General features: G+C 47.9%; 1 protein-coding gene across 1 annotated transcript in view; it reads right to left on the bottom strand.

The window, feature by feature from the left end:
• Positions 1 to 22,378, bottom strand: part of CDC123 (cell division cycle 123) — a 424,883-nt gene that overhangs the window by 363,384 nt on the left and 39,121 nt on the right. The window contains exon 2 of the mRNA XM_085652872.1: positions 18,943 to 19,014. Within this exon, the coding sequence (XP_085508998.1) occupies positions 18,943 to 19,014 (72 nt within the window). The remainder of the gene's footprint in view (positions 1 to 18,942; positions 19,015 to 22,378) is intronic.

The raw sequence follows: 22,378 nt of genomic DNA, 5'->3' as shown, positions 1-22,378 counted from the left end.
TGTGCCGCCCTTTGTAATAGGTGGTGAAAACCTAAGGAATCTAACGGTGGGGATGGCCTAGATGGGTAAAGGTCATCCTGTGGGACATCTGGGATGTCCGGATTATTATAGTCGTCCCATGGGTCTGGAGATCCAGTAGGGGTGGGGTCTTGTGGCACATCTGCTGGATCATAATATGGGTCTCCTAAATCGTCTGGGACAGGAGACAAGGTTGGGGAACGATGAGGCGGGGGTGGAGAGGGTGGAGGTGGGGAGGGTGGAGGAGGTGGAGGAGGTGGGGAAGGCACTCTGAAAGGGGAGGTAGCAGTGTCTTTCCTCTTTGGAGGTGGAGCTGGTTTGTCCAAGTGTCTCTTTTTTGTAGACAATGTCAAATGTCCAGTTTTTGGATCCTTGGTGAGTGTCTTTTGGAGAGGATCCAGTGTGAAAAGTTCTTGCGACACTGGTTGTTCGGTCGGCGCCTTAGTTTTCGGGGCTGACGGCTTTTTAGGCTTGTCCAAGCCGTGCTTCTTTGGGACCTCCGATTTTTTGGTCGGTGCCGAAGAAGGCTTCGGCACGGGAGTGTCGGTGCCGAGGGCCTTGTGATGTTTGGTCGGCACCGGAAGGGCAGGTTTCGACACCGAAGGCTTTGGTACTGGGTTCGGTGTGGAGATGGAGGCCGATCTTTTCTTCGGAGCCGAAGAGTGTTTTTCGGTACCGGTGGTAGGCTGGCTCGAGCCTGAGCTGCCGGAAGGCTTAATAGGCTTCTTTACCGGGCCCGAAGGCGGGGTGTGAGAAGCAGTATCCTTGGTCTTGCCTAGGCCCGAAGGCGAAGGTGTGACCGAAGCCTTTTTGGGTATCGGCGTGGGAGGGGGTATTGTACTCACGACCCTCTGCGCCGGGGTGATGTCCTCCACATCGGAGTCGTCGGCCTCGGAAGCACCGACGAGGTCGTCGTCCTCTTCTTCGATGTTCTGCTGTCCCAGAGCTTCGACATCGTCCCCGAATATGTCGACTGGAGCGGAGGTCGAGGAGTGCGTCATGTTGCGTCTAGCCCGTCGATCTCGAATAGTCTTTTTAGAGCGAAAAGACTTGCAGGCGGGACAGTCTCGAGCCTCGTGTTCAGGGGAGAGGCAGAGGTTGCACACCTCGTGGAGATCGGTGTGGGGAAACTTGGACCCACATCGAGGGCACTTCTTGAAAGGAGTTCTTTCCATCAGCCGAGACCGGAGCCGGAATAGGCCCGAAGGGCGCCGTCGACGACCGGAATCGAAGAAGTGCCGAAGAGCAGGTGATTAAGATGATTTATTATCTGAAGGAGCTCGATGAGCGAGGATTTTTGCGTCGATCGTTGAACTGGGAAAGTTCGGAACCGGAGCGCGAAGTATCACATCCGAGCCCGATGGCCCGAACTCGTGACTTCCAAAGACTTTCCAAGAGGAAAAACAAACTGCCAACATCCGGGCCCAACACCAGATGGCGATCTATGCACAGTGTATAATCTGCAGCTCATATGCCTCGAACATAGGTATTCATGCTCCTGCAGCCATCTTCTGTGTTTACTGCCAGCCTCTGTGACCTCACGGCACCATCGGAAAGCTTCCCAAAAGGCCCTTTAAAAGTCAGCTGTAAGCGCTTTCACAGTTGACTTTTAAAGGGCCTTTTGGGAAGCTTCCTGTTTGGACTGAGACAGATAGAGCCAGAGACAGATAGAGTCTGAGACGGAGGCAGGGACAGATAGAAGCAGAGACAGAGATGCAGATAGAGACAGAGAGAGACAGAAACAGAAAGACAGAGACACAGAGACAAAGACAGACAGAGACACAGAGACAAAGACAGACAGACAGACAGAGACACAGAGACAAAGACAGACAGACAGAGACATATAGCGTCAGAGAGAGACGGAGAGAGCAAGAGAGAGACAGAGAGAGCTGGAGACAGAGACAGATACAGAGACAGCTGGAGACAGAGACACAGGCAGAGACAGACGGAAAGACAGACGGAGAGCTAGATAGATAGCTAGAGAGAGAGAGATGGATAGAGAGAGATGGATAGAGAGAGAGCAAGAGAGAGAGCAAGAGAGAGAGCAAGAGAGAGAGCAAGAGAGAGAGCAAGAGAGAGAGCAAGAGAGAGAGCAAGAGAGAGAGCAAGAGAGAGAGCAAGAGAGAGAGCGAGAGAGAGAGCGAGAGAGAGAGCGAGAGAGAGAGCGAGAGAGAGAGCGAGAGAGAGAGCGAGAGAGAGAGCGAGAGAGAGAGCGAGAGAGAGAGCGAGAGAGAGAGCGAGAGAGAGAGCGAGAGAGAGAGCGAGAGAGAGAGCGAGAGAGAGCGAGAGAGAGCGAGAGAGAGCGAGAGAGAGCGAGAGAGAGCGAGAGACAGACAGAGACACAGGCAGAGACACAGGCAGAGACAGACGGAAAGACAGACGGAAAGACAGACGGAGAGCTAGATAGATAGCTAGAGAGCAAGAGAGAGAGCTAGATAGATAGCTAGAGAGCTAGATAGATAGCTAGAGAGCTAGATAGATAGCTAGAGAGCAAGAGAGAGAGCAAGAGAGAGAGCAAGAGAGAGAGCAAGAGAGAGAGCAAGAGAGAGAGCAAGAGAGAGAGCAAGAGAGAGAGCAAGAGAGAGAGCAAGAGAGAGAGCAAGAGAGAGAGCAAGAGAGAGAGCAAGAGAGCGAGCAAGAGAGAGAGCGAGACCGAGAGAGAGAGCGAGACCGAGAGAGAGCGAGACCGAGAGAGAGCGAGACCGAGAGAGAGCGAGACCGAGAGAGAGCGAGACCGAGAGAGAGCGAGACCGAGAGAGAGCCAGACCGAGAGAGAGCGAGACCGAGAGAGAGCCAGACCGAGAGAGAGCCAGACCGAGAGAGAGCCAGACCGAGAGAGAGCCAGACCGAGAGAGAGCCAGACCGAGAGAGAGCCAGACCGAGAGAGAGCCAGACCGAGAGAGAGCCAGACCGAGAGAGAGCCAGACCGAGAGAGAGCCAGACCGAGAGAGAGCCAGACCGAGAGAGAGCCAGACCGAGAGAGAGCCAGACCGAGAGAGAGCCAGACCGAGAGAGAGCCAGACCGAGAGAGAGCCAGACCGAGAGAGAGCCAGACCGAGAGAGAGCCAGACCGAGAGAGAGCCAGACCGAGAGAGAGCCAGACCGAGAGAGAGCCAGACCGAGAGAGAGCCAGACCGAGAGAGAGCCAGACCGAGAGAGAGCCAGACCGAGAGAGAGCGAGACCGAGAGAGAGCGAGACCGAGAGAGAGCCAGACCGAGAGAGAGCCAGACCGAGAGAGAGCGAGACCGAGAGAGAGCGAGACCGAGAGAGAGCGAGACCGAGAGAGAGCGAGACCGAGAGAGAGCGAGACCGAGCGAGAGAGAGCGAGAGAGAGCGAGAGACAGACAGAGACACAGAGAGAGAGCGCGGCAGAGACAGGCAGAGAGAGACAGAGAGACAGATAGATGTATGCCGGGTCCGGTGGCTCAGTGGACGAATGCGTTTCTTTTTGTTTCTTTTTGTTGCTCTAGCCCCGCCCCCTGACTGACCCCTCCCCCACTGGTGCAGCCCTCGGCCACAAACCACACTGTAAATTTGGCCCCCCCGAGAGAAAGTTTGCGAGTACCCATGCCTTAGACTCACGGCGGATTAGAGGCAGAAACATGTGGGCATAATTATTTGTATAGTAACGAATACAAGTCCTTACACCCAAGTATGCCTCCTGTATTTACCCATTGGTAATCTTTTAATCAACCAGGGATACCACCAAATTAAAAGATACTTTAGTGGATTATCCTATTTTTTTTAAAGTCATAAACTGGACCTAAATCATTCCTGTCCTGTGGGAAGAAATATCTAAGAACTCCCTCAGAAAACCCCCATTCTGAGGTCGAGTCCTCCCTGGTAGAAACATCTTACCAGGGTGGCATGAGGTGGCAAATGATGAAGCATGTCACATTATGTGAGTGAGCCATCCTCGTCCTATTCTTGGAATTGCCTTGAATTTAGCTAACAAATAAATAGCACACAGAACTCATTGGGTCTCGGGTACTAAGCTGCTGACTTGCTGATTAAGCAAACAGCATTTCTCTGTGGGTATCACGCCAATTTTTGTGTTTGTTTGATATAACCAGAGATCCCTTGATTGCACAGGAAGAGTTGCTGGATGTCACTGTCACAGAAGGTGCATAAAACTCCAGGGCCGGACTCTATATAAACATGACAGTGGTGTGTTCTTGGATCCTGCTGGTTATTTTGAATGCCATCTTGTAATCTCTTTTCGTTGAATGCAGCACCTATTTGACCAATCCACAAAACATTAGACAGAAGTTTTCTCCATAATGGCTTACCAGCTCAACTTGTGGGTGAACTTTTTTCAGCAGACAAAGCTGGAGAGCTAGGAACAAAAGCAGTGTGTTCCCAGCTCTTTCTTGTTAGGTCTGGCTGACAGTGCAGCTGTTTACTAGATATATTTTTACCAATACTTTCACATTTATGTAAAGTGGGTTTTGGCTTCGACCAACAGGATTATCACCCTCTCACCTCATACTGTTGGTTGTTTCACTCCCCTCCGATGAATCACAAGTGTTGCAAAGGATGGGGTACAATTTACATCTCAATAGAACATTGATTCAACACACATTAATTACTTTATCTTATAGATGCAATTTATAGAGAAAGCAAGCGTTTTGTATTTTCTTTTTTTCACTACAGTAGACTTTTCTATAAACATTTTAGGCAGGAATCAAAAACAAGCCATGCATGTTTGATGTCATAAGGAGGTAATTTTTTCTAGATTTCGTTAGCCTTCAGTCTGCATATGATGCAGCTGGTAAAACTCTTTTTGCTTTCTTACAAAGTGACATGGAGTTCACCATGGAGAACCTAATTAAAAACGTTAATCGGGGAAATTATGAACAGATTCACTTTGGACTGGAGGGGCAAATATTCCCAGTGCTGCAAGAAGTTAGGCAGGGCTACCTTTTTGCCCCACTTATTTTTAATGTATTTCTAAAAAACTTCTTTGTTCTTCCAAGTTCTGTAAAAGCAGACATGGCCCATCAGCCTCTTCCAGATACCATACTGATCTCGCTCCAGTCTGTATGGGGGATTGAGCAACTAAAAAGCTCTCCATTATTGCTGTCAATAATAAAGTCATGGTTTTAGGGTATGAATTACGGCTGCAGATGAAACAGCTGCAGATGAAATCAAGTAAATCTAGAGATTTCTAAAAACACTAGGACATTTTCCAAGTCCACATACCATGGCTAGGTTTTCCTGGAAAATTGGCAATAACTGGGTTTGGCCCATTTGGAGATGTACTGAGCAAAAGCAATAAAGAGTGTGCTGCAAAGGGCTAAAATCAGGGGTGTAGCAAAATGAAAGTTTCCAAAAATGTTTTTTGTGAAAACTGCTAGTTTTGAGTCCAGGAACTTGCTTGTCTTTTTTTTAAAACTGAATTATTTATAAAAAAAAACCTGTAGGGCTATAGTTGTACTCTTGCTATGGATAAGCTCCTGCACTAAGTCCTGCGTGAATACTTACATGGTCAACCTGAAGGAGGTATGACTATTAGACCAGATTTTTATCTCATGTGGTTTGAAAACATAAGAGTACTACTGAGGAAGCATAGGTTGGGAACATTATCACTCCTGGTGAGGTAGCTTTGTTGGTCAGGCATTAATGGGTAAATGCGATGGTGCAAGTCGTGAATTAGTTCTGCTCTTTTTATACTGACAAGAGTAAATGTTGGCTAGACCCCCTTTTCGAAGCCTTTGCCTACAAACGTTTCAGAATTTCATGCTCCGATTCTTTAAACAGTCATAGTTTACATAAACATATATGCCCACATCAGTTAATATTAATAGGAGGGGGCCTCACCATCGCCCACAAGAGCACCCTCCGCCTCACCACCTCCAGCAAAACCTTCCCTTCCACCGAACACCTGCACATCCAGATCTAGACCACCCCCAAAACCAAACTCTTCTACAGACCCCCTGGCCCCCGAACACCCTTCGCCACCACCATCACTGACTTCATCGCGCCCCACGCCATCGCCTCAACAAACTACATACTCATTGGAGACCTGAACTTCCACCTCGACAACCCCAGCGACCCCAACTCCACTATCCTTCGTGACAACCTCGCCAGCATCGGACTTAAACAACTCGTCAACACACCAACCCACAGAGCAGGACACACCCTCGACCCCATCTTTGCCGCAGGAAACAGCGTCCAATTCAGCCACACAACACAGCCGCCAAGGACCGACCACCACTGCGTACACTTCGCCATCAACAAACCCAAGGCACCCAAACCAGCCCCACACCCACCACGAAGGAAGTGGAGCAAGGTTACCGACAAGCAACTTAACTCCACCCTCACCCGAGAACCACACCTGGGCACCCGACGCAAACGACGCAGCCAGAGAACTCCACACCTGGATCTCCAACTGCGCAGACGAGCTCACCCCGCTACGCAACCCCGACAGACAACGCCCCAGGAAAGCTGCCTGGTTCACCACCACTCTCCAAGAAGGCAGACGTGTTGTAAATTAAGGCAGAATGTGATTAAGCATTTACTGAAAACATTAATGCTTCCCTTTGTTCATGTTTTCCTCATTATGTTGGCCGAAGTCCGGACTCCATTTTGTATTGACATGCTGCCATGTGTTCACCACGAGGAGAGTCCGACCTCTGTGTTAGTTGCTCTTGCAGTCTGCCTAGCAACAGTTTATAAATAGCTCTCTCTTGTCCGTCTGGCGCATGCCCAGACTTGACCACATCTGTTATAATTAGCTTTGCTTGACCATGTGTTTTCGCGGGCCCAAAGAGCGTGTTGGCTCCGCCCATGTATTGATTCAGTATCGAGAATGACCCTAAATGGTAATGTTCTTCAACCTCATGTGGTATCCACCCACTTATGAGCCCCTCTGTTGTGTATAAAAGGGGACTGTGTATGCAAGTTCTTTGTGCTACTCCTTGCAATACTGAAGAGTGTTGTGTGGACTGTAGGACCACCCTTAAGGGTTAATAAACGTTGTTTTTGTACTTTGCAGTTTCCGTGCCAACTTCCTTATAGATTTCGTTACAGAAGAGCGAACCCTTGTCTCTTGCGGGCCTAGCTGGGGCTTGTATTCATCAATTGGCGCCCGTCACGTGGGGCTCATCGGCGACTCGGATGCTCGAAGGATTGGTCGCGACGAAGGTGAGGAGTTTGGCCGGGGACGTGATCACTGCCAGCGGCGTCTTAGCCCTGGCATCCCGAGGTTTTTTCTTCCTTCCCTTCCGAGCTGACCATCTGGGTGGCGCCGGTCATCGACTGAGACCTCTTCTGTCGGTCCTGCCGTGAGAGCCGTTTGGGCGATTGTGGAGCTTGGCAGTTGGAACCTGGACTCTTGATTGGTAAGAACCGTTGTACGGTACTTGCTCCGAGTTTTGAAGCCTGGTCTGGCTATTTGAGTTTGATTGATGGTGACTAGTCATATTTTGAATTTGTCTTTGTGAAAATATATGCGTTGCAACACATATAGGCAGGTAATGTGGAGAAATTTCTCCGAAAGCTGTGTAAACTTTGAACGGCGCAACGATTAAGTGCCATTTTTTCTTGATAATACTGCATATTTTGCATTATTCCTAGCATGCCTGCTTTTAGCGCACTTCGTAAGTGGTGCTGCTGTCTTGGAAACCGGTTGAACCTCGAGGAATCTGCTCCAGCTCCCCCAGAGGGGACTCCTAATAGGGATATGTACGTGAAGCATGGTCTTTCTTCCATAATGTACAGCACGTTATGGAGGAAATATACGAGGAAGGATCCTGAGTTGCGATGGCCTTTGTATGGATCGTTTGATATACGTAAGATTGAGTATGTGGAACAGTGTATGTGTAAGCGACGTGCTCGTCAGGATATGTTTGAGTGTGTGCGATTATGGGTGAAGGAAGTGCGTGAGCGAGAGAAACGTGAGAAAGCGCTGTTTGATAAGGAGCAACGAAAGAATGATCATATGCGAGCGCAGGAAGCGAAGCGTCGAGAGGACAAAGAGCAAACGGACAGACAAGAGAAAGAGCGAAGGCTACAAGTTTCGGGTCAATATGTTGTTCGTCAGCCGCTTTATCCTGTCCTTAATAATCCTGATGACGATTTTTATTTACTAGATCGCTCTCCGCCCCCTTATGTTGGCGCATCTGCTCCGCGGCCACAAGATTCTGGCCCGGCTTCGGGTAAGGTCGACACGCGGTCCATGTTATCGACCGAGCACATGGCTGATCTTCGGAAACTTTCCCTCCGTGCACTTAAGGGCAAGATGTCTAAGGATGAGTTGTTCCATACTTGGGGGTCGTGGCAAGATAGAGAGAGGGTGTATTTTCTGTCTTATTTCGCGGATGAAGTAATTGCTGCTTTCCGAAAATATTCTAGTGTCCTTGAGCCTGACGAAGTGTCTTCGGATGCCGGAGCATTACGTAATGGTGTTTTTTCTCCCCCTAAGGCTCCTGAGGCGGCTCGGCGGCTGTTCGCTTTACGGGACGAGGTGCTGGCCCTTAGAGAGAAAGCACGTCAACAAACGGAGGAGGAGAAGCAGTCGGATTCGTCTGCAGCAGGGGTCCATCCATCCGCCTCCCAGTCAGATAAGGATGACATAGTGCATGTTAAACCAATGCGAGAGGCGGCGCCTTTGTATGTTCCTCCCAAGGGAGCAGGGACTAGCTCGGATATTAATTCTGTCGATGCTAGGGGATATTTTGTGTATAATTGGGTTTATACTCCATGGCATAGGGCCGATGTTATGGCATTAAAGAATGCGCTGCCTGACCCCCGCAAGAATCCAGCGGCCTTCTATGAAGAAGTCGAGGGGGCCTTGAATTCTTGCATTATGACCTTAGCGGATATAGACTTGTTCTTTGGCCTTATCCTACCGCCGGATACGTGGCGCTCTGTCCGAAAGGTAGATGATGCGGTTGCCTTCAAGGCCCGGTGGTCTGACCTTGAGGATGAGGATAGGGAACGGAAGCCCGCACAGAAACCACCCCAGAATATTTTAGATCTCCCTGCGGCTATTGTGGCTAAGTTGAAGACGATTATCCCCCCTAAAAAGATTGACTGGAATATGTTAGCTGCATGTAAACAGAAAGTTGACGAGTCAGTCGCGGACTTCTTTACGCGCTTTGAGGAGACGTTTCATGATTTTAGTGGCCAGTCGCTTACTGACGACACGGGCCGCCACCTTTTTGCGGACAAATATGTGGCTAATCTGCTGCCGGCAGTTGCGGCCCGGTTAAAAGCGAGTGAGAGTTCTTGGTCCTCCGCGACACCGACGGCCCTTCTGACCATCGCCCAGTATTATGAGCGTCAGGAGCACGAGGCGAAGGGCCAGGAGGAGAAGAAATCGAAAGATCTTAAAACCAAAGTGATGTTAGCACAAGTATATGGCCCGCCCCGCCGGGGTAATAATAATAGGGGAAGGGGTGGATCTTATGGTCCCCCTTCGGGCCGATCTGATTTGAATAGGCACCAGTGTGCGTATTGCAAGCAGTTGGGCCATTGGGCCAGGGATTGCCCAGCGTTGCGTGCTTCGCGTCAGGGGCATACTCCGGGTGGCCCGAGAGGTAGAGGGGGCTTCTCGAACTTTAGAGGAAATTCCAACGATAATGCCCGTTTCGATACTGCCGGACAGCACCGAGATGGCTCCAACGTTTTCGATCGCCAGCACCAGTATCATGTATCGGACATCGATCGATCGGGATATCATGATTCTCAGCATGCATAGGAATGCGTAGGATGGGGGTCCGAATCAGTTGAGGTGCCGGTCGATCAGACGGGTCCTTATGTATCGGCTGAGGTTTTAGGTTCTACTGATCAGTTCCTAGTGGATACAGGAGCGACACGTAGTGCATTGTCTAGGTACTTGGTTCCGGGGGCTCCCCCATCCGGCTCAATAGTTACATCGGTAGGGTTTGACGGTACACTCTCCCGAAGCCCTCTTTCACAGCCCCTTGCATTTAAAGTTGATTGTTTTTCTGCGCCCTGCCCGTTTCTGCTTGCCCCGTACACACCGGATAACATTATGGGCCTTGATATGTTAAAGTACTTTAGGGCTACAATCCGCTGTTCCCCTGAGGGTGTGAGGGTGATTTTAAATGACAACTACCCCCGATCTGGGCGGATGTGTACGATATCAGAGGATGCGTTGTTGGCTACCCTCCCCCGAGCTTTATGGGCGACTTCGGACACAGATGTGGGACAAATGGTGATTCCTCCGGTCCACATTAGTGTCCAGGAGGGGGCGGTACTACCGCGCCTCCCACAGTATCGTATTTCCCAGGAGGGCGAGGAGGCTCTCATACAGATTGTGCAAGACCTGATCGCAGTAGGAGTAGTGGAAGAAGTTCCCTATAATATCTGTAACAGTCCGATTCTCCCTATTCTGAAAAAGGACACGGACGCAAAGGTCTATCGGTTCATAATTGATTTGAGGGAGGTAAACAAGATCGTGATACCTCAGTACCCGGTGGTTTCCGATATCACGACGTTGCTTACCTTGGTCCCGCCTACGGCGACCATGTTCTCAGTGATTGATTTGAAAAATGCCTTCTTTTCTATTCCCATTCACCCTGATAGCCGATTTCTTTTTGGGTTCACATTAAACAATAGATCTTATCGTTTTTGTAGAATTCCCCAAGGCTATACAGAAAGCCCTAGTATTTATAGTCAGGCTTTGAAGCGACAGTTGGATTCCTTTGCCTTACTCGAGGGGGTCGCCCTCATTCAATATGTCGATGACATCTTGTTGGCGGCTGACACCCTGGAGTTGTGTGAGAAAAGCACGATAGCCTTACTTTCCTTTTTAGCATCCCACAATCACAAGGTCTCTAGGAAGAAGTTGCAATTCTGTAGACCAAAGGTGACTTATTTGGGTCACCTTTTGTCTAAGGAGGGGCGTGCACTCACACCAGATCGTATCCAAGTAATTTTGGACACACCAAGGCCATCCACGCAGAAGGATGTGCGTGCATTTTTGGGTCTTGTTTCTTTTTGTAGACAGTGGATATTGGGGTTTTCACACATAGTTAAGCCATTACTAGCTCTTTTGACAAAAGACACGCCTATCCCAATCCCTTGGTCAGATGAGTGTGATGCTGCTTTTCAGCAACTGCGACAGGCCCTTTGTTCAGCACCAGTGTTAGGGACCCCTGATTATGCAAAACCCTTTTCGTTGTATGTGCATGAGAAAGATGGATGTGCATTGTCAGTTTTAGTGCAGATGCACGGCGACAAGCAGCGCCCTTGTGCATACTTTTCGGCTGTGCTTGATCCTGTCGCCCGAGCATTACCAGGGTGTTTTCGCTCGGTAGCGGCGACAGCTGTGTCAATACGCCAAAGTGAAGGAATTGTGTTGTCCCATAAATTGTTGGTGTTAGTTCCCCATGCTGTGGATGCCCTGCTTAATCAAACAAAGACGCAGCATTTGACCAGTGCCCGTTTAACGGGATATGAGCTGACGCTTTTGGCTCCTCATATTACGTTAAAAAGGTGCGTGACATTAAACCCGGCCACATTGTTGCCATATCCCGAGACCCAGCCTGAGGCACAGAAAGCGCATGATTGTATTCTTGTGACTGAGGAACAAACAAAGGGTCGTATTGATCTCCAGGATACGCCCTTTTCAGACGTAGATGGAGAGTTGTGGGTGGATGGATCTTGCCTGAAGCTCCCAGATGGTACGGCTTCAGCAGCGTATGCAATTACCACGTTACAGACGATAGTGGAGACAGCACGCATACCACAGAAATCAGCCCAAGCAGCGGAACTGATAGCCTTAACACGAGCATGTGAGCTCAGTACAGGATTGTGTGTGAATGTTTACACAGACAGCCGCTATGCCTTCGGAGTAGCGCACGATTTCGGCCTACTCTGGAAGGAGAGAGGGTTTCTAACGTCACATGGGGTGCAGATAATGCATGGGGAGTTAGTCCACAACCTTTTAACTGCATTGACATACCCAAAGAAAATCGCCATTGTTAAGTGTAGCGCCCATAGGAAAGTGGTTGATAAGGTTGGAGAAGGGAATGCGTTAGCGGATCGAGTAGCACGGGAGACTGCGATGCAGCCCGGTACTACTGCCATGTATGTAGTGAAGTCACAGGTGGAGAGATGGCACGATGCGAAGGAGGAAGTGCGAGAAATACAAAAGACCGCTTCTGACAAAGAGCGGGAACAATGGGCTAGCGAAGGAGAACTGGATGACGAGGGTTGCTGGAGAAATAAGCAGATGGATAGATGGAAATTACCCACGGCTTTTGTACAACCTATGGTCCAGATGGCACATGGGCTAGCACATGTTGGAGCTTCCGCAATTGTGAAATTGCTTACCCAAGTCTGGGAGCATCCAGAGATTGCTAGCACAGCAAAGAGGGTGGTGCAGACCTGTATGATCTGTCTGAAGTATAACCCAGGGAAAGGCACGCGAACTCCAGCAGGAGGATTTGCGACGCCCACTGCACCCTTTGAGGTTCTGCAGATGGATTACATCCAGCTTGAGCGCTGTAACAATTTGAAGTATGTTCTAGTAGTGGTTTGCGCCTTCAGTAAATGGGTTGAGGCGTACCCTGCGAAAGACAATACTGCAATGACTACAGCGAAGCTATTGCTGAAAGAGTTTTTCCCCCGATACGGCGTCTGTAGACTTCTGTGGAGTGATAATGGCCCTCACTTTGTAGCGGCTGTTATAAAGTATGTCTTGAAGGGCCTAGGCATCACCCAGAAGTTCCACGCCGTGTTCCACCCCCAGTCTGCAGGACTAGTCGAGAAGTATAATGGTACACTGAAGCTTAAGATCGCCAAAATTCAAGCTTCAACATCTTTGACTTGGCCAGACGCCTTGCCACTGGCGTTATTGTCAATTAGGTCGGTGCCACACTCTCGAACCGGCCTTACACCCTATGAGATAGTATTTGGACGCCCAATGAATATTTGGGGTCCACCAAGGCCTAAGGCTGTGTATGATGTACCTTGTGTGATGATGAGTGATTATCTGGCACAGTTAACGGATAACTTGGTTTCTATTCATCAACAGGTCCGAGAGGCGCTCCCTGATCGGTCTACTGGCGAAGGACATGGTCTCCGGCCTGGAGATCATGTGATGATAAAGGTTTTCGACAGATCGAACAGTTTGGAGCCGAGATGGGTCGGACCTGAGCAAGTCCTTCTTGCAACGAGGACGGCTGTGCGAGTCTCGAACAGGAAGAATTGGATCCATTCCTTGCACTGTCGAAAGGTACCGCCCGGATTGGTGGAGTCTGCCGTGCTGACCGATCAACGAGACATCCTAGCAGCAGAGACAGGCCGTGCTGCAGAGCCAAACGACACTGAGGAGCTCTTTTCGGACCACACGACTTCTGGAGGAAGGCGATATCATCTGCGACCAAGGAAGTGAGGTTTCCAGTACCGGGACATACTGTCAGAACGGCCCTTGGGTTAGTGAAACGGAGAGCCGATGAGGCAAGGGGGGGGGATCAGCCCTGCATTAGTGTAGCGACACCCGTCTTGGCCCGCTGGTGAAGAAATCAACCGCTGCCCAAGGGGAAGAGTTCTGACAGACCTTTTTAGTTTCAGGAAGATATCAGGGTATTGTTTCCTTTGACATGGAGAAGAAGAAAATTCTTTGTGCGTTGGGGTTCATGCTAACAGTAGCTATCGTTGGTATAACCACATGGTTTGTGGAGGAGGCAACTCCTGCTCGAAAGACACTTGTGTTGACGACTCCAGTGCCTGCGGAGCACTACTTTTATACATTGCCATATCAAGAGTTGAAGCATCGACAATCCTATTTGAATAACACTTTCATTCAGATGCTGCATCACACCCACGTTGCTACGAACGCTACGAACTGTTGGATATGTGGGATGATGCCAGCCCATCAGAAGAAAGGAGGTACGCCATTCATACCACTTCCTTTCTCTCACAATGGCTCTTGTAGAGCTTGGTACACTTTGTTGTTTGCCACTCGGAAACCGACAGTGGGACGATTGCTTTTTAGACTTAATAAAGAATGCCATCAGGACAAGAATGGATATCCACAAGCGAATGGGACAATTTGGGAATGGGAAGAGTACCGACCGGACAATGAATCCATCCCCTATATCTTCACAAACACCAGAGACACTGAGGGGAGGGACAAATTCGTAATCCAAGTAGCACAAGCCCAAGCGGACCTGTGTGTCCAGAGTGTGGGTTCTATTCCTGTGGGTGTCAGTGATTGTATAACCGTACTAAACATCGACGGGTTAAACAACAGCACCTTCTTAGCGTCCCATAATACCTACTTTGTATGTGGAAATAAAGGTTATTACCGTTTGCCGGCTGGGTGGTCTGGGGTATGCTATGTATCATTCCTATTACCTCCTGTATTCTTAGCACCTGCGTCATATCATAAGGATTTAAAACTGTTGAATAATGTGACTGTAAATAGATATAAACGTACTCTATTAATTGATGAGGTGGATCAAACAGATACCAGCTTGCAACAGTATATTGATTTTAACTTAGGACTGTTTTTCTTTGTTGGAGCCGCTCTGAATAGTAGGAAGATCCGAAGATTAACAAGAGTGGTAGAAGCTGTGACTAATCAGACTGCTGCTGCTCTTGGGAATCTTACGGAAGAATTACAGATTACCAGAATTGTTGCATTGCAGAACCGTATGGTATTGGATGTAATGCTAGCTGATCGAGGAGGAGCCTGTAAAATCATTGGAAGTAGCTGCTGTGTGTTCATTCCTGATCATACGCCATCCGTTTAGAACGCCATTAATAAGCTGCATAAAATAGCAGCTGAAATCCACACAGAAAACGGCACTTGGTCCTTTTCTGGATGGTTTTGGGCGTTGGTTACTGCCTGGGGATGGAAGGTCTTAACTGGGCTTTGCATTATTATAGCAATTCTGTTCTTTCTCTGTATGTGTATTCAATGTGGACCATTGTGCTGTTCCGTATGCATTTCATTCTGCATTCCAGATAAGAAAGCTATTGCCGATGTTGCCCGCCAGAAGGGTCTAGCTAAAGAGGTTAAAGGAATGATGATAATTGACATATATGATGATTATTCTTGGAAACCGGATGTCTTCAGTAAATGCTGAAAGGGTCGTCTGTTGTAAATTAAGGCAGAATGTGATTAAGCATTTACTGAAAACATTAATGCTTCCCTTTGTTCATGTTTTCCTCATTATGTTGGCCGAAGTCCGGACTCCATTTTGTATTGACATGCTGCCATGTGTTCACCACGAGGAGAGTCCGACCTCTGTGTTAGTTGCTCTTGCAGTCTGCCTAGCAACAGTTTATAAATAGCTCTCTCTTGTCCGTCTGGCGCATGCCCAGACTTGACCACATCTGTTATAATTAGCTTTGCTTGACCATGTGTTTTCGCGGGCCCAAAGAGCGTGTTGGCTCCGCCCATGTATTGATTCAGTATCGAGAATGACCCTAAATGGTAATGTTCTTCAACCTCATGTGGTATCCACCCACTTATGAGCCCCTCTGTTGTGTATAAAAGGGGACTGTGTATGCAAGTTCTTTGTGCTACTCCTTGCAATACTGAAGAGTGTTGTGTGGACTGTAGGACCACCCTTAAGGGTTAATAAACGTTGTTTTTGTACTTTGCAGTTTCCGTGCCAACTTCCTTATAGATTTCGTTACAGAAGAGCGAACCCTTGTCTCTTGCGGGCCTAGCTGGGGCTTGTATTCATCAGACGCACCTGTAGACGCTTGGAGAAGAACTGGAGAAACACCAAGATAACCGAAAACCACACCACCTACAAGGACGCCATGACGGACTACCACAACCACCAAGAGGAACTTCATCCACAACAAAATCCTGGCCAACTCCACCAACTCCATGGAACTTTTCAGTGTCATTCAAGAATTCACCAACCCACGCAGCGAAGCCACAGACAGCACCCCATCCCAAGACCTCTGAGACAAGCTTGGAACCTATTTCCACCTCAAGATCAAAACCCTCTACGACAACTTAATCGACCATCCAACAGGCGCCACAGATGGCCCCCCCATTCCCCATAAACAGCAGCCAGCCCACCATCTCCAACTGGACACCGATCACGGCCGAAGACACCACCTCGACCATGAAAAGCATCCACTTGGGGGCCCAGCGACCCATGCCCCCCTCACATCTACCACAGAGCCGCAGCCGCCTTCGCACCTGAACTACAACACACCATCAACACCACCTTCAAAACAGGCAACCTTCCTAGACAACTGGAAGTGTGCAGAAGTCAGACCCCTGCTCAAGAAGCCCACAGCTGACCCCACCGACCTCAAGAACTATCGGCCTATCTAGCTCCTCCCCTGCGCAGCCAAAGTTGCAGAAAAAACAGGGAGCTGACACGATTCATTGAAGAGAACGCCATCCTTGACCCGTCCCAATCCGCATTCCGAAGCAACCACAGCACAGAGACCGCCCTACTCACCGCCACAGACGACATCCGCACCCTCCTGGACCAAGGTCACTCCGCAGCCCTCATCCTACTCGGCCTATCAGCGGCCTTCGCCAGACTACACGACGCAGGCTTACAAGGAACAGCCCTAGACTGGATCCGATCATTCCTCACCGGACGGAGCCAAAGGATCAGACTCCCGCTCCGACCCCACGAAAATCACCTGCGGAGTCCCACAGGGTTCATCCCTGAGCCCCACCCTCTTCAACATCTACATGGCTCCCCTCGCAGCCATCGTCCGACAAAACGGCCTCAACATCATATCCTACGCTGACAATACTGAGCTCATCCTTTCCCTCACCAAAGACCCCGCCAGACTCAACTTCCAGAAAGGAATGAAAGACGTCACAGTCTGGATGACCAACAGCTGCCTGAAGCTCAAGGCCGAGAAGACAGAAGTCCTCGTCACCACCCCTTCTGCATGGGACAGCACCTGGTGGCTGACCGCCCTCAGAAGCCCATCTACCCCCTCAGAACAGGCCAAGAACCTCTGCATCGTACTTGACTCATCACTCACCATGAGCTGTAGGTGACGGTGTTGACAGGTCAACACCGTCACCTACAGCTGTTTCAACACCCTCCGCAAGACCTTCAAGTGGATCCCCCCTGAGTCAAGGAAGACAGTCACCCACACACTCATCACCAGAAGACTGGACTATGGAAACGCACTCTACGCTGGCATCAACAAGTCCCTACTCCACAAACTCCAGACAATACAGAACACCGCCGCCAGACTTGTCCTCGGCATCCCCCGACACGAACATATCAGCCAACACCTAGAAGTATCCATTGGCTCCCCGTGGAGAAAAGAGTCACTTTCAAAATCCTCACTCACACCTACATATATCTACACAACAACGGACCCAAATACCTCAACAACAGAATCAACTTCCACGTACACAAAAGAAACCTCCGATCTTCAAACCACGCACTGGCCAAAACCCCGCGCATTCACAGAGCCAGAGCAGGCGGAAGATCCTTCTCTCACATTGCAGCCAAGACCTGGAACGAGCTACCGGCAGACATCAGACGCGCCCTCTCCCTGAACACCTTCAAGAAGACCTTCAAGACCTGGCTCTTTGGCTGAACAGATCTGCGGACCCCCCCCTCACGGGTGAGTAGCGCGCTTACAATTCCCTGATTGATTGATTGATAGCTCTGAGGGAACGTGGTTGTTTAAATAAATATACAATATATTTTTTAAACGTTTCGATTTCTAACATAGCCACTTTAAGTAGTGTAGTATACCTCAATTTATCTTACCTAGAGGGTATTTTTAAGAATTTTAAAATCTAAACTGGACATTGTATAGATAGAGGGCAACAGCCTATCATATGTTAGGTAACATGATCATACATCAACATGAAAACTGAAAATCCATTTGGATAGGGTTATTCGCCCTATGAGGTCTCTTTTTAAGGGATTATAAAGCTACACTCAACAACCTGTGAAGTTATCTGGTAGCGGCAAAAACAATGTGTGGGGCTCTTACTGGGTTTACAGGGAAGAAAAGGGCACAAAACAAACCCAAATGGTTTGGGAGTGAGAAGAGGAATGTACACATTGGTGAGAAGTACGAGACCAAAATATTCTGCACAAGAACTATTTGGCCACATGCATCAAACTTTGTAATTGCGATTCCTAAATTGCGATTTTTAAGAAATTGCAATTTAGGAATCGCAATTGCTTATGCATGTAGGAATCGCAAAAAAAAATGTGATTCCTACACATTCCTTAATTGCGAATCGCAAATTGCGAATCGCAATTAAGGAATTGCTTCCTATTAATTTGGCACATAGGAATCACTGGGAATTGCATGCGCAATTTGCGGGTACTAAATAGGTACTCGCAAATTGCACATGCAATTTCAAGGGTGCCGAAAGGCCACACTGATGCAACGCCGAAATTGGCATGTGTGCACATGTGGCGCACACACATGCCTTAAGGGCATGTGTATGTGCCACATGAAGGAATTGCAAAATACAATCTCCGTGAAAATCTCGGTAATTTGCGATTCCTTAATGCAAAGTCGCAATCTCAGATTGCTTCTTGCATTGCATTTAAAGGATCGCAAATTGCGATTCCTAAATGCATTCACAAGTTAGGTAATCGCAACATTTGAGATTACCTAAATTGAGAAATTGCATTTGGGTTGATGCATCCCAAATGTAAAAATACCAGTCACAAAGGGGCAGATTCGCTATCTTTGGCCTGCTAATCTTCCCCTCTGCGACCGGTATTTACAATGGTGCATGTGCCCAATTGTACCTTATCAACCACTTTCCTATTAATTAAAGAGTTGCTGCATCTCAGCAAACTAGATGGGACTACGTCTGTTTTTATCAATTCATTTTCCAGCACTTCATGCTGAGCATTTAGTAGGAGATGGGGGGGGGGGGGGGGGGGTGGGGGAGAGGGAGAGCAAGAGACAAGAACAAGGTTAGGTTAGAACAGCCTACTTCAATAATGAAAATAATAGCTTACCTTCCAGAAACAACCAAAGTACCGTCATCCAATAAGTAATCTCTCACATTCTGTGGTAATGGGAGGATAACACTGTACAAATGAAAAATATAGATAAAGGCATGTTAGAGGGCACACGTACATTATATTCTTTTTACAGATTAGAAACGATACACTTTATGACATACATGCAGGGGAATATACTGGAAAATTACGTGCCATGTCTGTGCCTAAAATGTATGTTGCAGTTGTTAGAGCGCTTTTGATGATTAGAAAAAAATTGTTTATTTTGGTTCTGTTCAGGTTAACACAAGTAGGCCGCAATTATGTTCACTAGACCTCAGGTTAGCATTAGTATGCTTCAGCATGCTCACACTGAGATCCATTTTAAAGCTGCTGAAGATTAATTCACAATTCATTATTTTGTGCCTCCCTACTTGCATGTTTTCTTTACGGTGTTTTTATTTGCAGAAACAAGTGAAATAGTGTGCATATTGTGGTGGTGTTTGATTTGCTGACCTAAAATGTAATTATTTGTGTTCCGCAATAAGGAAGCCACGTGCTGAGTATTCCTGTGTTTGCAAAATATTCAAGGTCAATTGTCAGGATCTGCTCTAAGCAGTGCACTTTATATTGTTTTCACTTCTTGTACAAATGTTTCATTATTATTTCTCATTTCCAAAGTATGATTATGCAAGTGTTCCTAAATGTTTCTTGTATTATGTTTTTATGGATAATGATTTGTTTCCTAGCCCTATGAGCTCCCACAATGTAGTAGGTGCCTTTCACTGTGCGAAAACCTATAAAATGTCCCCTTTTTGAGATGTGTGGCATACTTTTCTCACTTTTGGAACTGTGCAGATTCCAGGTCAGTCTGTTTATTAAATTTATACTTGCGACTTTTTCTTGTCTTATGAACTGAGCTGTCTCCAAGTCATTCTGCCTCTGATTTAAACTTAGACTTTCGTTGCTTTGAACTGAGCAGATTTATGCTTGTCCTTTGCCGAGGTGTATTTCAGTTCTGGCTATATACTTGCTTTGGAGGGGACTTTTGATTACAACCTTGTGATGGACCTGGAAATCGGAATGGGTACTCCAAAATGACCACCAGTATAATCCCAAGCAGACGGGAAGGCACTGCACTAGTTGTTGTGGGGGAGACAACGGAAGGACTCCATATGACCTTAAAAAATGAAAGGAGAGACGAGATCAGGAGACAGCGGAAAAACAGGAGGAGAATGCCGAAAGCAGAGCAGCATGGAAATGGCCAAGCAGGCGCTGCAAGTCAAGGAGGAGAACACAACGGCAACCCGGTGACAATTCAGGAGTATGGAGCAAAGGGGGCTCAACCCAGCAGACGCCACAGCGAAGGATGACAACGCCAGGACCCAGAGAAGACCAACAACAGACCGGGTGCCTGTCGGAGGAAGGTGCAGCGGTCCCACCTGCCAGGACCCTGCAGGAGGGTTGTGGCTACAGACAAAGGCCATTTGCAAACTTTTCCAAATACCAACGTAGTGGCACAAAGTTGGGTAAGAGTGTGGCCCTGGCTGCACCTCCTGGTGCAGGGCAGGCTGTGCTTTATGGCAAGCATGGAGGGAGGGATGGTCTTGGGATGGTCTTGGCTGCAGCTCCGGCCACGTACAGTGCCGCTGCTATTACTAGTGGGCGAGAGGCGCTGAGGTGGAGGTATTGGTGGTGGTGGTATTGGTGGTGGTGGTATTGATGTTGGTGGCATTGGTGGTGGCATTGTTGGCGGTATTGGTGGTGGGTATATTTGTGGTATTGGTGGTGGTATTAGTGGTGGTAGTACTGGTGGTGGTGGTATTGGCGGTGGTGGTGGTATTGGTCGTGGTGGTGGTGTTTTTAAAACAGGCTTTTGAAAACAACCCGTCAGGTGTCTTTAGTACAGATGACATATAACACAGATGTACTGTTGTCAGCTTCAGCCCATTAGCACAGAATTATGTGGAATTGGGGGTGGTGGTGGTAATGATGATAATTGTGGTGGTGGTATTGGTGGTGGTTGTGATATTGATGGTGGTGATGGAGCAAGGTTTCACATCTAAAGAAACTTGCCCGTATGCAATCCTCTAGAATAATAATATACAATACTGTAACCAAAATGTTCGGGTGTACTAAAATTTTCACCACATTTTACATAATCCTATCTAGGGGAAGCTTTTCTATGTGCGGTCTTAAGAAGTAACTCGAGTGTCCCAAAAATGGCCGCTAAAACACGGGAACTCTTCTGCGCATGCGTCTACCACATCACGTGGTGTGACATTCTTCTGTCGCTTGGGGGAAATCTTTGCAGCTGCGCAGTAGCTTCTAAAATGGCCACTTTAATTTAAAAAACTAATGCACATGCCAAGCTGAAACTAACCTATGCACGTACTACGAAGCTATTAATGCGAAAGGTTTATTAAGTAAATGGGGTTAGAGTAGAAGTAAGTGGTATACAGTGAATTCATTTATTTTTGTATTCGAACGTGTTCTTTTCTGACTTTATTAATAGTTTGTATTTGGGCCTTGGAGGGTGACCACGTCTCTGTTCCCTTGTGATTTCTACACATGCCCAAAACGAGTGCTTGCCCTGGAACAAGTGATGCAACTTGACTGACTGCCAAACCCTAAGCCGACAAGGACATGAGAACCCAAACTTCTGACCCTACTAGAGGAAGAAAGGGGCAACAATGTATTAAGACTTTCCGATCCACATATGAAATGCTTGTGGGAATAAAGCTTGCGGGTATTAAAATTAAGGGGAGGAGAATTAGACAATAGCCTAAAGATAAATATTGCACTTGGTATGGTGTGATGTCCTCACCCCACTGCTTGGCCCAATCAAATTTGTGGGTGAACATGGAATTGAAGCATTTGGGGGTGGATCATACACTTGAATTTGGTATAACAGAGGTAAGTAATAGATAGTTAGACACACTTGATGCTGAGATGCTGATGCTATGCTGAGATGCTGCAATTTGACTGAAGAATCCTACACTAGGGAAAATTCGCGGAACAACCGAGGAGGCACATCTAGGGAAGGGTCCGGACGTGCCCGAGCCGGAGAGAGTAGCACCAGAGAGGGGTGTAACGCTGGCGTTGCACTAGAAGAAGTCACCTTTCCCTGTCCCGAACCTGCCCTGAATCCTTGACTCTTTGATGTCGTGGTCCTCACACCATTCTAGGTAAATATATCTGTGGAGTAAATGCTCCGTACTTGTTCCCTATACATGCTCTCCTCAGGAGCGGTCATTGCAAGAATTTATTAATGCAAAATTGATTTATGAGCTAACTGTACTATTTTTCCAGATGGAGAATTCTGGTCTATTCATGTGTATTTGATTCGACTCACAAAATGATTAATTCAAATAAACTTTTTAAACTTCCTCGGAGTCTGTGGTTCTTTAGAATAAAAACGCATTGTTGAATTTCCCTTCCTATTCCAATCTAT

The sequence above is a fragment of the Triturus cristatus genome, chromosome 4_1, assembly GCF_964204655.1.
Source record: "Triturus cristatus chromosome 4_1, aTriCri1.1, whole genome shotgun sequence".
Classification (NCBI taxonomy): Eukaryota; Metazoa; Chordata; class Amphibia; order Caudata; family Salamandridae; genus Triturus; species Triturus cristatus.
Note: the sequence above shows the minus strand (reverse complement) of the source record. Positions and strands in the feature narration are given on the sequence as shown.